Source organism: Trachurus trachurus (assembly GCF_905171665.1).
Source record: "Trachurus trachurus genome assembly, chromosome: 16".
Classification (NCBI taxonomy): Eukaryota; Metazoa; Chordata; class Actinopteri; order Carangiformes; family Carangidae; genus Trachurus; species Trachurus trachurus.
The window spans coordinates 14,872,014-14,886,073 of record NC_139902.1 but is presented as its reverse complement, the minus strand read 5'-3'; the positions used below and the strand labels follow the sequence as shown (position 1 = coordinate 14,886,073).

General features: G+C 38.3%; 4 protein-coding genes across 5 annotated transcripts; all 4 read right to left on the bottom strand.

The window, feature by feature from the left end:
* Positions 1-508: 508 nt before the first annotated feature.
* On the bottom strand, positions 509-1,817 carry LOC310999706 (RLA class II histocompatibility antigen, DP beta chain-like; the record flags this gene model as incomplete). The annotated part of the gene is made up of 4 exons (XM_083990262.1): positions 509-585; positions 675-785; positions 908-1,189; positions 1,799-1,817. 4 exons carry the CDS (start codon positions 1,815-1,817, stop codon positions 509-511), a joined length of 489 nt encoding a protein of 162 aa, XP_083846388.1.
* A 4,104-nt stretch (positions 1,818-5,921) lies between these two features.
* On the bottom strand, positions 5,922-6,857 carry LOC310999705 (RLA class II histocompatibility antigen, DP alpha-1 chain-like; the record flags this gene model as incomplete). Its single annotated transcript, XM_083990261.1, has 3 exons — positions 6,766-6,857; positions 6,341-6,604; positions 5,922-6,223 (listed from the first exon to the last, which is right to left on the bottom strand). The coding sequence occupies exons 1-3, from the start codon at positions 6,821-6,823 to the stop codon at positions 5,922-5,924; spliced, it is 624 nt and encodes a 207-aa protein (XP_083846387.1). The 5' UTR covers positions 6,824-6,857.
* Positions 6,858-9,091: 2,234 nt separating this feature from the next.
* Positions 9,092-11,456, bottom strand: LOC310998841 (DLA class II histocompatibility antigen, DR-1 beta chain-like). 2 transcript variants are annotated; one of them, XM_083989057.1, is made up of 6 exons: positions 11,103-11,456; positions 10,648-10,911; positions 10,083-10,364; positions 9,418-9,522; positions 9,279-9,304; positions 9,092-9,185 (listed from the first exon to the last, which is right to left on the bottom strand). In XM_083989057.1, exons 1-6 carry the CDS (start codon positions 11,161-11,163, stop codon positions 9,129-9,131), a joined length of 795 nt encoding a protein of 264 aa, XP_083845183.1. In that variant the 5' UTR covers positions 11,164-11,456; the 3' UTR covers positions 9,092-9,128. The 2 variants fall into 2 exon arrangements, with proteins under 2 accessions (XP_083845183.1, XP_083845184.1); XM_083989058.1 differs by lacking the exon at positions 10,648-10,911.
* Positions 11,457-12,552: 1,096 nt separating this feature from the next.
* On the bottom strand, positions 12,553-13,721 carry LOC310999704 (RLA class II histocompatibility antigen, DP alpha-1 chain-like; the record flags this gene model as incomplete). The annotated part of the gene is given in 5 exon segments (XM_083990260.1): positions 12,553-12,585; positions 12,587-12,675; positions 12,772-13,053; positions 13,201-13,464; positions 13,664-13,721. Coding segments are annotated over 5 exon segments (726 nt in total).
* Between the last annotated feature and the right edge of the window lie 339 nt (positions 13,722-14,060).

Genomic DNA, 14,060 nt, shown 5'->3' with positions numbered 1-14,060 from the left:
CTGAATATTTTAAACTTAATTATAATCAACTGTGCACCTAAGGAATTGTTTGAAGACTAAAGACGGTGCATATATTTCAGAGCTAAACTTGTGTTTGATAGGTATATATATATACTTTAGGCTTTGACAAGATCTTGTCAACTTCAATAAAAGCTTACTTTTAATACATGAATATTAAAACAGCATATAAATATCCTCAAGAACTGAGTAAGACTAATTTTCTCACAGATAACGGTATGATTCATCCTTGTCCTTTTCGGTTTGGATAATTTCACAATGTCCCATGTATTTCGCTGGATGGCACCAACTCTCGAACTGGAATTAAAAAAAGAACAGTGTCACACAATGTTGATTTTCAGAAGTGTTCAGATCTACGGCCTCATTTTTGTTTCCTTGGAGGCTAAATCTAGCAGATATAATGTGTCACTTTCTGTGGTGTGGTCGGCCTTCTGGCTCTATGATTTAAAAAGTAATGAAACAATAAATTCTCTCTTGAAGATATGCATCATTAGACCAACGTTTTAGTTTCGCTCGACACAAGTCCCAACTCCCAAGAGTGCTGCTGTGGCAGTTGCTGTTTCTGTGCTGTGATTGCACAAGCAACAGATTAATTTATCTCTACACACTTGTTGCCTCAGCTACTGACATTTCCTCAGTTCCCCCTTATGTCTCACCAGTAGCGTTCCTCGTGTAGTAAACCACCCCAGTAAGAAAGAAGACCAGACCCAGCACGAGGCCTGCTGCTCCCACAGCAAACTTATTCCTCTGTGGCTCAGGCATGGGGCCTGAAAACACATGAGCCACAAACACAAACTTAGATTCTACATAATATTCATGTTCAGTCTTCAATCCTACTCTAACAAACATTCCCCTGTTGAGTGTTTTCATTGATCAGTCACTCTCTCACCCCAGTCGTAAAGTTTAGGCTCCCTGAGGCTGGCGTGCTCCACCATGCAGGTGATTTTCTCTCCAGGTCTCGGTGTGTACTCCAGATAAGAGTGGATCTGGTAGAGCCAGTTCCCATCAGGCAGCTCATCAGTGGATGTCACATCCGAGGTCACCGTCTTCCCGTCCATCAGCCAGGTCACTTTGATTCTTTTGGGATAAAAGTTGTATGCGCTGCAGAGGAGCATGGCCGGATGTTTGCCGCCCTCTTTCTTAACTGACCTCAGCCTGACGTAGGGCTCCACTAGAGGACAACGTACACAGATGAAACAGATGTTGAAATCATAGATCTTCTTAGATCACAGATAGAGCTGTGAGATACTGACAGAAGGAAGTACAGGAAATTAACAAATTGTTTATACATTGATGTATGTCCACTGCGTTGTCTCCTATTTCACAAAAAATATAAATAAATAAAGTGCAACCCAGTGCAGAAACTCCTCAGCAAAAAACATGCTTTTATATGAGCGTTGTTAACATTACAATATCTGCAACATTTGACTTCTATTTTCTACTCATAAAAGAGGAAAATATGATTTAAAAAATATTAGAGAACAAACACTTTCCTCAGGAGCCGCTACAGAAAAGCAAAGCACAATCATAGTGAAATGAATGACGGTGGCCAGAAGCACACCTCCAAGTGAGTGATGAAGTTAATCATACCAGGTTGAGAAGTGATGAGAGAAGGAGTTAATGCTCTAATGATTAATCCAGAGAGCCACAAATCACAAGCAAACAAACTATAAACCTGATAACTACAGGGGGTGAACAAGGGACAAGGAATTATAGCTCTTGTACCTCACACTCTTTCTCAAATGTTGTCAAGGCTTTGTGCTGATGTTACAACCATTACCGTGGTCAATATTACTCATGTATGCTTTTCAAACACTACTACAAAAACATTTAAAAAAAACTGACATGACATTTGTTGATTGATTCTCTTTACAGGATATGATACCCCACAATTCCTGCATTTTGTAATTTGTACTCAGTGAATATTTTATCAATATGTACCAAATACACACGACTCTTGCAGGCTGTAATCTGTATCATTACCAGAATATAAACTTTAAAAATCACCTGGTTTTGAAAGGGCCTCCACTGCGTGTGGCATATATTTTCTGCACTGCTCTGCATTCTTTTCTTCTTGTTTCAAAAAAGACGGGTTCTTGTTAAGGCTGTCAGCGAATTCCTGTGTGCTTTTTGTGGAGCCACTAAAGTTTCCTGACGTGCTGTTGTATTGGCCGATGAACATTTTATTGAAGAAGATTTGTTCCAGATAAACTGTCTCATGAGTGGGGGTCAACAGGCAGCGACTTAGGCCATAACCGTAGAGAGCATCTGTAACACAAAGCCACAAAGCAGAGGACAGTGAATGCAACACGCATATTATGAATATTATGACTGTAGCTGCTTCTCTTCATACAAAGCATTGTACTGGGAAAGTAGGATGAGGAGAAAGAGTACCCCCGTCATCTTTACCTGAACTAAATCTTCATCCTGTCATGCTCCACATGACACCAACCTTCTTCATCATCTCTATCAACATGATTCACTCTGTGGCCATGGCGACCACAGCAGACTCATCCCATGCAGAGATTAATATGTGACAAATATGTTCCTATATTAAGAATGATGTTGCTACAGTATATACAACGTATTATCACATACAGTACACAATCTCTTGATATATTAAAAAAAGACATTGTGTTGGTATATATACAGGTAATACTCAGAAAATTAGAATATCGTGAAAACGTTCATTCATTTAAGTAATTCAACTTAAAAGGTGAAATGAATATATTATTTAGACTCATAACAGGCATTGCAAGATATTTCAAGCTTTTATTTGTTAGAAGTTTGATTATTATGGCTTACAGCTTATGAAAACCCCAAAATCAGAATCTCAAAAAATTTGAATATCGTGAAAAAGTTCAATGTTGTAGCTCAAATTGTCAGCCAATTAATCCAAAACACCTGCAAAGGGTTCCTGAGCCTTTAAAAGCTCTCTGTCTGGTTCAGTACAGTTCACAATCATGGGGAAGTGAATGAACTTGTACATACTGAAAATATATTGAAAAAAATATTCATTTTGAAATCTAATTTAATTTATGCAAGTTTATTAAAACGTGTGATAGACTGGTGACCTGTCCACTGTGTATGCTGTACGCCCTCACTCAAAATGTACACCACCTCTTTAGCACCAGTATTTGAGCAAAGGTTGACACAAACTAGTTGTATTACCCCCCCACTTCCCCAGTGTTAATCTATAGGAGGTGGCCGCTGTTAAACACAGATTATATAATAGTGAAAATATAAAAATATAACTTTGGTAACAGAAGATGAGACAGAGCATTGTCAGTCAGGCTACAGCAGGAGTTAGTCAGTCTCTATATCACAAGCTGTAATTCAGATCATTATCTGCACTGTACACATCTTTAACAACCTAGCAGTTTAAATCTGCAGCAATCTGTGTGAATTCAGTAGAATCACGTCTCTTCAAATTCCCAGACATAAACTACATGACATTTAGCAGTAATATCTGTCATACATTTTCGATAACAGGTGCAGTTTTAATGTCACTTACCGGTTCTTAAAAACAACAGGAACAAACACAGCAGTGAAAAGCAGCTGCGAACATGCATGGTTGCTGTCAAATGAGAACATACAAAACTGGAAGTAAATTGATCTCACTCCGGGAACATGAGGAAGTGAAGCAGCAGTAGAGACCGCCCAGCATTTATTCTCTGTTCACCAGGTGTGGCTCGTATTTGTTTAGATATTTTAGAACTTGATTTGTTTAGCCAACAGGCACCATTGTTTCTCAAATTTAGTAACTGAGTTCAAACCAGACATGGTGAAGCAGCATTTAGCTGTTACGCTGCACACAACTGGAACAAACTACCGGCAGAACTGAAATCAGCCCCAACTGTAAGCACTGTTAAATCCAGGTTAAAAACATTTCTCTTTTCATGTGCTTATGGCTGAGCTCTTTTTTCCAGCTTTTTTTTTTTTGCCTTTATTTGATAGATAGACAGGAAAGGGGGAGGCAGAGAGAGCAGAGAGAGGGGGAATGACATGCAGGAAAGGGCTGCTCTTTTAAAGAACTTTAAATTGTAATCTTGGATTTACACTGTAAATCCTCTTAATTGTTTTAATACAAATCAATATTTCATGTTGCAAACTGCTTTTATACCATTTCCAGTTCTTATCTTATCGTATCTTATCTTATCTTATCTTATCTTATCTTATCTAGATATTGTATAGATTTATTAAGGCACTCTTAAAGTGTTGCAGTTTAAATAATTAAAAGAAACTTGAACAAAGCAAATATGTGAGTACTGTATATGGACTGACTGGGGAAAATAGTAAATGTAGGAAAAGAGAAGTTCACACAATAAGATATTACATATATTCATAACCCTGTCTGATGCCACAGAATTAAGCTAATAGTGGATAATCTGTGTTGGAAATGGAAAAATGGAAGTGGGAACTTTGCTGTGTTTGAAATTGGAATTGATAAAACTTCTCTAAGTTGTGGAAGTCCTGAGTGATTGGTTTGGTTCATCAATCCCTCTGACTCCAGTTTCATGTTGATTATGGGTCACTTCTCATATAGTACCAAATGCAGTCAGTTCCTTAGGTATTTGAAAGATCATACAGTTCTCGTGATTCTTCCTCCATCCACCACTAAAGTTGAACTGAAACAAAGGCATCAAGATTTATATGAAGTGCAGACTTTCAGCTTGAATTCAAGGGGTTCAAAAATATTCCATCATCTTTCTAGGAATTTTTATACATTTTCCGTCAATTTTCAAAGGCTCAGAAATATTTGGACAACTGACTGACAGTCAGTTTCATAGTCAGGGGTGAACTTCTTCCTCATCCACACATGCAAACCTCAGCAAAAGACTTTGCCATTTCAGATCCACAATGGGCTTTTTGTGTGTCACGCGATGATGAAATGTAAAATACAAAAAGGCGGTTTGAATATCGAGAACTGTTGGTGGAAGTGCATGATGGGCTGGATTTTCAGTGAGGACACAGTTTCAGAGAAAAGCAATTCATTTCATACTACCTTCAGATTTAGTTTATTGGTATTTACTTCAAAATGAATACATTCAATTGTAATATAAGTATGCTATTCAGAGTCAGTTGTCCTATGCAGTAATTCAACTAGAATAACTCATTCAAGTTATGTGATTAAACTTTTAAAACTGAACAAATTGAAACTATCTGATTGAATTGTTTTAGTTGAACAATACAAATGATCCCAATTCAGATTCTAATGATACATTCCTGCTATGTATAGGTATACAATGTAGTGAAGTAGAAATACAAAGCAACAGAAAATAGAACCAATTTACTGCACAATAAATTATAAGAACTCTGTTTCTTTTAGAAAATGTTCTTAGTTATATCGCAGCACTGCTTTACAAATATACAGCTGTAATCTTTAACATTTTATACAAATATGAAAAATACACAAATATCATGTACATGAGAAATCTTAAGAGAAAGCCTCTTAACATAATGTCAAAGTTACAAATAAAAATAAATCAAACAGACATACGTAAATCTGTCATGTGTACTGTGTTTTAAGATTGAACAGAATTGTTCTACATTCAAACATCTCTGGACCAAAATCATGATTTATTAGACAATATAATGGTGCAAATTTGCATTAGACTAATAAAAATATTTGTGTTTTTATAAATTACATGTGGACCATTATCATCCTGTGTGCAATCCTCCTAAGCATGAGTAGCTAACCTCCCTTGGTGTCCTTTGACAATCAAAAATGTTCCAGCGGCGACCCCCACTAATGCCACAGTCAGGCCCACTCCACAGAAAATATCTGGTGTCAGACTTTGATGATCAAATTCAGGTTCTGTTGAGGGATGTGAGAAAATATGCATCATTACAATGGGGAATTATACAACAGATCGTTGCAATATTTTAATATTAAAATTCATTTAAAAGATAAAACAGTCACCCCAGAATCTGGACGCAGGCCTCTCCAGGGCCGAGTGCTCCACAGTGCAGCTGTAAATGTCCCCTTTCCTCGGCGTGAACATCAGGGTGGAGAACTGATGGAAGGTCTGATCATTATTAAGATGAGATCGACCGAGTGACACCCCCTCTGACACAGGACGGCCATTTTTAGTCCAGGTGACTTTGATGGCAGGTGGGTAGAAATGATTCACAAAGCAGATGAGGCTGTTTTCAACTCCCTCCTCAACGTCCTCTTCAGGGTAAAGGATGGTCTCAGGGGGATCTGTGGTGGTGGGTCACATATAAATAAAACCGTTTATCAACATTTCATCAATCACATCCTCACAAATATCAATGCCGAGGTTACTTTACTTTGCAGTCCCAGTTACAGTTACAGTACCTTGCTCTTCTGCTGGATGTTTCTCCTCGACTGTGATGAATGCAACAACTCCTGAACACGTTCTCTTGGCTTTCAGAGCATTAGTATATACATGTAATCCACTGAACATTTGACTTGGATCCAGCACGAGAAATTTGGGCACAGTGTAGACAATCTCCTGTTTTTCAAAATTCACGTACAACATCTCTTCAGCATCGTATTCAAACTGCACCTCGGTCGTACCATTTTCAAAGCAGCCCACAAAACGTCTGAGTTCATGGGCAACTGAAAAACAATAGGTAAAGAGAAATTAAGAAAAATGTAAATATTGTCATATAAAAATGTTTTGGTGTAAACAAAAAGAAAAAACTCTCCATTAATATTTACAAATGCGTGACTCATACATCTTTACATGAACAGACGAGTCAATATGAAGGAATTCTTACTTTGTGAAAAGGCACAGAGGGTTTGGAGTATCAGGATTAAAACAGCAGAGCGCCTCATGTCTCACCAGAGGACCGCAGCACTGATGTGAGTCTCCACAAAATCTGTACTTCTGTTTCCTATGTGAAACTTATATCACACGACCAGATCATGTGGTATCACTTAAGCAAAGGAAGGTATTGTGACACACAATGGTGGCCACACATGGAGGGTGTCGCCCATTGGCAAGAGGAGGAGTGTCTGATCAGACTGCCTGGTCAGAGTGGTGTGTGTAACTCAGGTAATACACAAATCCAACATGATTTAAGACTTTATTTATCACAATAAATGTGTTAATGTCTGGGAAATTGTTGATCCCTGGTGAATCATCAAACCAATCTCGATGCATTTATGGGAACCAAAATCATTGAGCACATGTGAATTAAAAATAGAGCCTGATTAGCAGCTTCTGTGTTATGTGATGAATGTTGATCCCTGCACAGCAGTTTGACCAGTCTAACTGCAGTGAGTGAGAGATTGTTGAGAAATGTGTTGTGGGTAAATAAAGCTTAGCCTGCATCACCTAGATCGTCAGAAATGCAGTATGCGTTTCTGGCAGAGATTTTAAAGGTTTAAAGGTTATCCACTTGGAGATTTAGTTTTATTACAGAGTCCACATTTTTGTGTTGTTTAAATTATATGAAAGTGAGTTGAAGACAGTTCATCCAAAGTGTTTGATTCATATTTGTAGAGCAAACTATTAACTTTTAATAACAACATAAAACATTAAGGAAAAAATTAAAGTCATGACATAAAATAATAAATCAAACTTTATTCAGAAAAAAACTGTCAAAACATTGTTTGTTTCTTCAAGTAAATTAGGCCAACATAATTTTGTTTATAGAAAACATGTACAAAATGTGGAGAGAGCAGCTTCAGCACAGGGAGCATGAATTCCCCATATTAGACTGCAGGTGGCGCTGGAAGCTCAGTTTTTGTTAGTAGATGTATTACTGTAAAGCATGTGGACAGTGTTCAAGCGTTTCTCAGTCATAGTGGTGCTGAAATAAATCAAGATGGAGAATCAAGGTGTTTTTAACGTAAAGCAGCTCAGTTACTCATAAAGTATAGAGGCCTATGTGTTTCCTGTAAATGCTTTTTGAGGAATGAGGGCGATTCAACTGGGAAACATCATCCAGGAAGTTCTCTTCATCATAACTCTAAATTAATATCATTGTAAATAAATTGATCAACAAAGTCATGAGGCTCAAGGTCCAGGCTAAACAGTGAAATCAAACTCTGTCAGGACAAAAGCACTGTTGGGGGTCCAGGCCTAGACCCTCTCACCTCATTACGCCCCTCAGTGCAGCCCACCTGCACACTCTATAAGCCTGGCTCACAGCAAAGCAAACAAATAGCCTACTGAAAACGAAGGCCAGGAAATCTCCTTTCTAGTCTTGTTGCCATGCTGAAAAGATGCCTTGTTCTCAGTTTCTACTAAATCTACTCTCTACTGCAAAGAATCGGTGGCTGGAATTCATCTTCTTGCCTCCACTGCTGCAGAAATGACACTTGTCGGCATTATTAACTAAGTTTATAATTAGTTCAGATGTATCCGCAAGATGCCAGAGAGCGGCTGTCAACTCATTTAATTGTCCACAAATTTAAAAAGTCATATAAAGTTCCCCCACTGGATTCACTATGACAGGAAGATCACACATGAGTGAAATTTACACTGCTGACTTGTCAACAAATGTGCCCCGTGGATTTCAGTCAAATAGTCCCTGAAATTCACCATTAGGCACAACATCACATGTAGAAACAGATTCTGTTAGCTGGAAATCATGGTCATCAGATATTGTTCCTCCTGGACTCAGTATGACAGGAAGATAACAAATGGCGGGCCAGGAATGGTTGCGGAAAGAACGCATTCAATTTCAGATCCTTATCATTTACTAGAGAAGTTTTCTCTGAAGTCTGGTGCATGCTGTTTGACACGGCCGTGAAAGAAGTCTTCATGCTCTTCAGATTCTCTCCTAACAAGCTCAAAGGACCTTGGGGTAAATAATACTTCTCAACAGGACAACAAGAACACTGTAAACAAGATATTTTATATCAAGGCGTCTGAAGTGGATGATCCATGTTGTTCAGAATGACCTGTGACATCTTCAGTGTGCATCTAACAAATACATACTTACAAATAATTACAAATAGATGAATGAATAAAATAATAACAAAGAGAAACAGTTTACTTAAGTGTTTTTATTATCCTTCAGTTCCCTTAGTTTTTAGGCTTGTGTACAGTTTATGATGAACATGCACAGAAGGGGCAGAGTGAATGGGTCAGGGGTTTAGAGGATAGAGAGGAGAGCTCAGACGGGTTTGATCAGAATAATATTGTTGTTGAATTCCTTCTGTCACCAGTGTTCTCTGGATACAAAACCTGTTGGACATATTGATTATTGATACACAGACACACAAATGAATGTTTCCACACTTGTGGATAAACTGATTACGATCAAATGGAACCACCTACCTCAGTTGTTGGCACCAACACATGTGCTGCAAAAAAAAGTAATAAATAACATGGCTCTGCTTGGACAAACAGGTTTTTGAATGAACTTATTCATTTGACAGCTAAAATTTCAATGATGGTAATAAGATCCATCCCTCACCTGCAGATTTCATCTTGTGGTAAACCAGGCCAGAAAGTGAAAACACCAGACCCACCAATAATCCAGCTGTTCCAACAGCGATCTTTTTCATCCTTTCGTCAGGTGCTGAAAAGTTTTATTTTACAAAGGCTGCATCATATTTACATTCACTGATATCACAAAAGTTCCTCAGTGTCTCAGCCAGGGTTTGCAGCATGACCAAGACAAACAGTATCATAGTTTATAGTTTGCCAATGAAGTGTGGCAGGTAAAGAAATGTACGCTGAAGTTGTAGTTAAACATACTGTATATCAAACTATGTCATTTTTAGAGTATAAGATAAATTGGTAAAAAGTAAAAACTAAGTCCTCACTTTAGAGAAGAAGAAACATACGTAGCCTATATGATTATTTAAAATTTCTACATGTCACTGTAAATTTGGAGCCAATTTGATATGACTGTGTCAATACTGAATTGATCTTTGTTTCTAAAATCTATTATCACAGCAACTTTTAACTAGAACTGTGAAATATATAATATAAGTCTGAGCTGAGAAAGGAGCATTGAACAATATAAATCTGTCAAAAAAGCAAGATTTTCTCTAAATACATACTTATTAATAGTCTGTTAATGAATCATTGTTCTCTATATCACCAGTGGTTTTCATGCTGCTATCACTCTCTCACCCCAGTTGTAGAGTTTAGGCTCCTTGAGGCTGGCATGCTCCACCATGCAGGTGATTTTCTCTCCAGCTCTGGGTGTGTACTCCAGATAGGAGTGGATCTGGTAGAGCCAGTTCGCATTAGACAGCTCATCAGTGGACGTCACATCCGAGGTCACCGTCTTCCCGTTCTTCAGCCAGGTCACTTTGATTCTTTTGGGATAAAAGTTGTACGCGCTGCAGAGGAGCATGGCCGGATGTTTGCCGTCCTCTGTTTTAACTGACCTCAGCTTGACATATGGTTCAACTACAGGACAAGGCCACAATTGTATTTATTACAGATTTACCATTACACGTGTTCCCTTTAAAGCAAAAATTCAACATTTGAGGATGTATTTTATTCAGATGATACTGACTTCTTGGAGTTAGGTTGTTTCGGAACTGTAAACTTTTCACAGGTGTTTGTTTTAAAAACAACAGGAAGTTTATTGTAGTTTGACCTGCTCACCAAGCTGCTTACATGTGTTCTTTCTATTAAATGTTGAATTTTGGCTTGAAGGCAATTCTACAGTATTTGTTGTTATAATCACCTGAGTTCACATGTTTAGGTGCCATCTGTGAATTTGTCCTGCAAAGCTCTGTTTTCCATTCCCCATATTTCACATAACTGGGAATGCTGTTGAGCGTATCTGCAGCTTCCTGTGCTTTCTTTGTGTAGGCAACCAATTTCCCCACACTGCCATTGTATTGCATCTCCAACACCTTATTGAAGTAGTATTGCTCTAGATATGTGGCATCATGCCCGTCATAGGCACTAAACTGACAATGAGCCAATAAATGCCCATAGAAAGCACCTGAAAATAAATTCCAACAGTTATTTGTTAATGTTGATTTTTTTTAAAAAATGACATTGAGTAAAACATTGACAATACTGTCAAAGGTTTGCAAATACAAATACAAACTACTTTTTCCTTGATGTAAAGTGAATGTTTGAATCTATTGTATGTGGCAGCAACACAAACAAACATTTACAGTTGTTTCTTACCTTCTGCTGAAAATGACAAAAACTGCAAGAGGAAACTAAAGAAAGCGTGAGCACGAGACATGTTGTCAGGAAAACAGGAGAGACTCGACTGAGTTAAAAACTTGTCTGAGAAAACGATAAAAGTTGATCCAGTTCAAAGAATGAGGAAATTTAGCAAACTAAACAACATAATTCGTAGGTTCAGCACTCAGTGTACTGTAGCTTTGATCATGCTAAGTTTTTTTCCCTTGTTTGTTAAAGGGCATTCAAGGTGGAAGAGGAAGTAAAATGATGTGTTTTAGGTCCGTGCGTGAAGTAGCTGTAATTCAAATGCGTTGTTCATCGTGCCATGAAAAATGCCAATCTTAGGGGTATTTCCTATTTCATTGACATAAGACATGCAATGCAATGGAAATTGAAAAAAGGAAGTCGACTTCCTTCTTTCAATTTCCATTGCAAAAGTTGGATAAAGGAACAAGCGAGCACTTTGGCACTGACATTGCGTAAGACGTGAAATACCCCTAAAAACAACAACGCATTTGAATTATGCATGGACCGTTTTATGTGTAAAAATGTATTCTGCAAAAAATCTATGATTGCTGTCAACTGAAAGGAGCATAGTATACTCAGGTTACTTTACTGTGCAAGTAAGACGTTTCAATAGAAGTTTCAATAGAATGATGACACAAATAAATTCCCACAGTATTCAAAGGAAAATGTGTCATGTTATATGTTACAAAGGTCAAACCCTGTTTAGCTCAGTTGGTAGAGCACCCGCCCCATGTGTTGAGGCTGTAGTCCTCACTGCAGACGGCCCCGGTTTGAATCCCCGATCCCCCTATCCTGCGTGTCAGTCCCACCCACTCTGCCTCCCATTTCCTGTTTCTCTCAACTCTCCTGTCCATCAAAGGTGAAAAAGCCCCAAAATATATACAGTATATGGTGTATATCTATTAAAAAAAAAGAAAGAAACCGAGATAAATGGAATAACAAGATACAAAATTCAAGTGCCTTGAATCAAAGAAACTTCATGGTTGTGTTGCAGTATGATCATATTTATTTAAAGCAGAAGAAAGCGATCCGGTCGTTTTGGCTAACTTCTTGTCAGCCGATGGAGTTAGCAGTCCCCGCCCTCGTCCCTACGTCACCGCATGCACGCGCATCGGATACACGTGCATAGGATACAAGGAAAGTTTTCTCCTCGGCTTACAGCAGAGCAGAGTGACTGACAGACCCGTGTTTCGGACCAAACACTCTATATAAGTGATTGCTGTCGGAAGATATAACTATTTAAGACTTATATTAACACAAACATTCTGCTTACTTCTGCTTTAAGAGTGTGATCTCTATTGCTTTAAATAATAACTTTAACTTCTCTCTTCCTTTCAAAGCAAAGGTTAAGAAGAGTATAACTTGTGCAGGACTGAATAACAGCACTGAACTTGATCACATGCAGTGATTCAGTGAGAAATTATTGTCCATTATGACTCTTGACAATAAAAAAATACTCCAGTTGCGATTCCCAATAAACCCACAGTCAGGCCCACTCCACAGAAAATATCTGGTCCGAGACTATGATGACTCAACTCGAGCTCTGTGGACAAACATGACAGGGGATTTGCGTCACTGCAAAGACAGCCAAACATTTTATTCTAACTTCAGAAGTGCAGTTATCAGATAAAACAATTACCCCAGATTTTTGTCATGGGCCTCTCCAGGGCCGAGTGCTCCACAGTGCAGCTGTAAATGTCCCCCTCCATGGGTGTGAACATCAGGGTGGAGAACTGGTGGAAGGTCTGATCGTTATTGGGATGATATTGACTGAGTGACACCCCCTCTGACACAGGACGGCCATTTTTAGTCCAGGTGACTTTGATGGCAGGTGGGTAGAAATGATTTACAAAGCAGATGAGGCTGTTTTCAACTCCCTCCTCAATGTCCTCTGCAGGGTAAAGGATGGTCTCAGGGGGATCTGTGGTGGTTCAAAATATAAATAAAATGATTTGTCAACATTTCAACTTCATATATATTATATTAGGGTTAGGGTTAGTTATTATATTCATTCATATCACACAGATGTGGATCTTTTTTTTTTTTTTTTTTTTTTTTTTTTTTTTACCTTTTTCCTCTTGGTGATGGTCCTCCTCCTTTGCAGCGAGTGCTGTATATGCTAAACAGAACTGCTTGCTTGTCAAAGAAACTCCGAGTATAGACAAACCGATCAGTACCTGACCTGGATCAGGGTCAATAAAAGCAGGCACAGCGTAGACGATCTCCTCAGTTTGGAAATCAACATACAGAAACTCCTCAGAATCAAACTCAAACTGTACCATCGCTGTGCCATTCACAAAGCAGCCTACAACATAGGTCATGTCATGGGGAACTGAAAAACAAACAATGGAAAATCAAGAACATTTTATATTAATACACTGCATAAGATATGTATGCTATAATTTTATTGAGAACATCACTGCTTTCTATAGCGTGTGTTAAGGGGATAAAGTTAAAACACTCATATCTTCCTCATATCTTTATATTTCAGCAAATTACTGTTAAAATGATCAACTACAATTCATTCTTACTTTGTGAAGAAGCACAGAAGATGTTGATCACCAGGATTAAAACAACAGGACGCAACATGTCTGAACAGCAGATTGAATGTTGCTTGATGGAGTGACACATTTCTATTATTTTTTTTATTTGTAGGCCACAAGGAAGCTCACACCCACTCACATGACCAATGTCATGGCCTCTGAATGCCATACACTGACCTGTTAAGCTACCTGATGTTTTAATTCAGTGCAATACTGCCCCCCTGTGGACGCAAAGGTTGATTTTTAGTTTTGAGAGGAAAGTAAAGTGCTGGTGTGGTGTGTGGTGTGCTGCAGACGATTGTCATCGTTCTTTGTGCTGTAGAAAGATTTTATTTTCTCATTGATTTTATTTTCTCATTGAAGCCACAGAAGGCCATATCCGTAA

What these genes read in the sequence shown, in the direction of transcription:
- LOC310998841 (XM_083989057.1), bottom strand. Translation starts at nt 11,163, where the DNA reads ATGTCTCGTGCTCACGCTTTCTTTAGTTTCCTCTTGCAGTTTTTGTCA. An exon ending in ACCTAAACATGTGAACTCAG is followed by an intron (nt 10,365 to 10,647) that starts GTGATTATAACA and finishes CTTGTCCTGTAG; the next exon opens with TTGAACCATATGTCAAGCTG. An exon ending in CCACAAGATGAAATCTGCAG is followed by an intron (nt 9,305 to 9,417) that starts GTGAGGGATGGA and finishes TTTTTTTTGCAG; the next exon opens with CACATGTGTTGGTGCCAACA.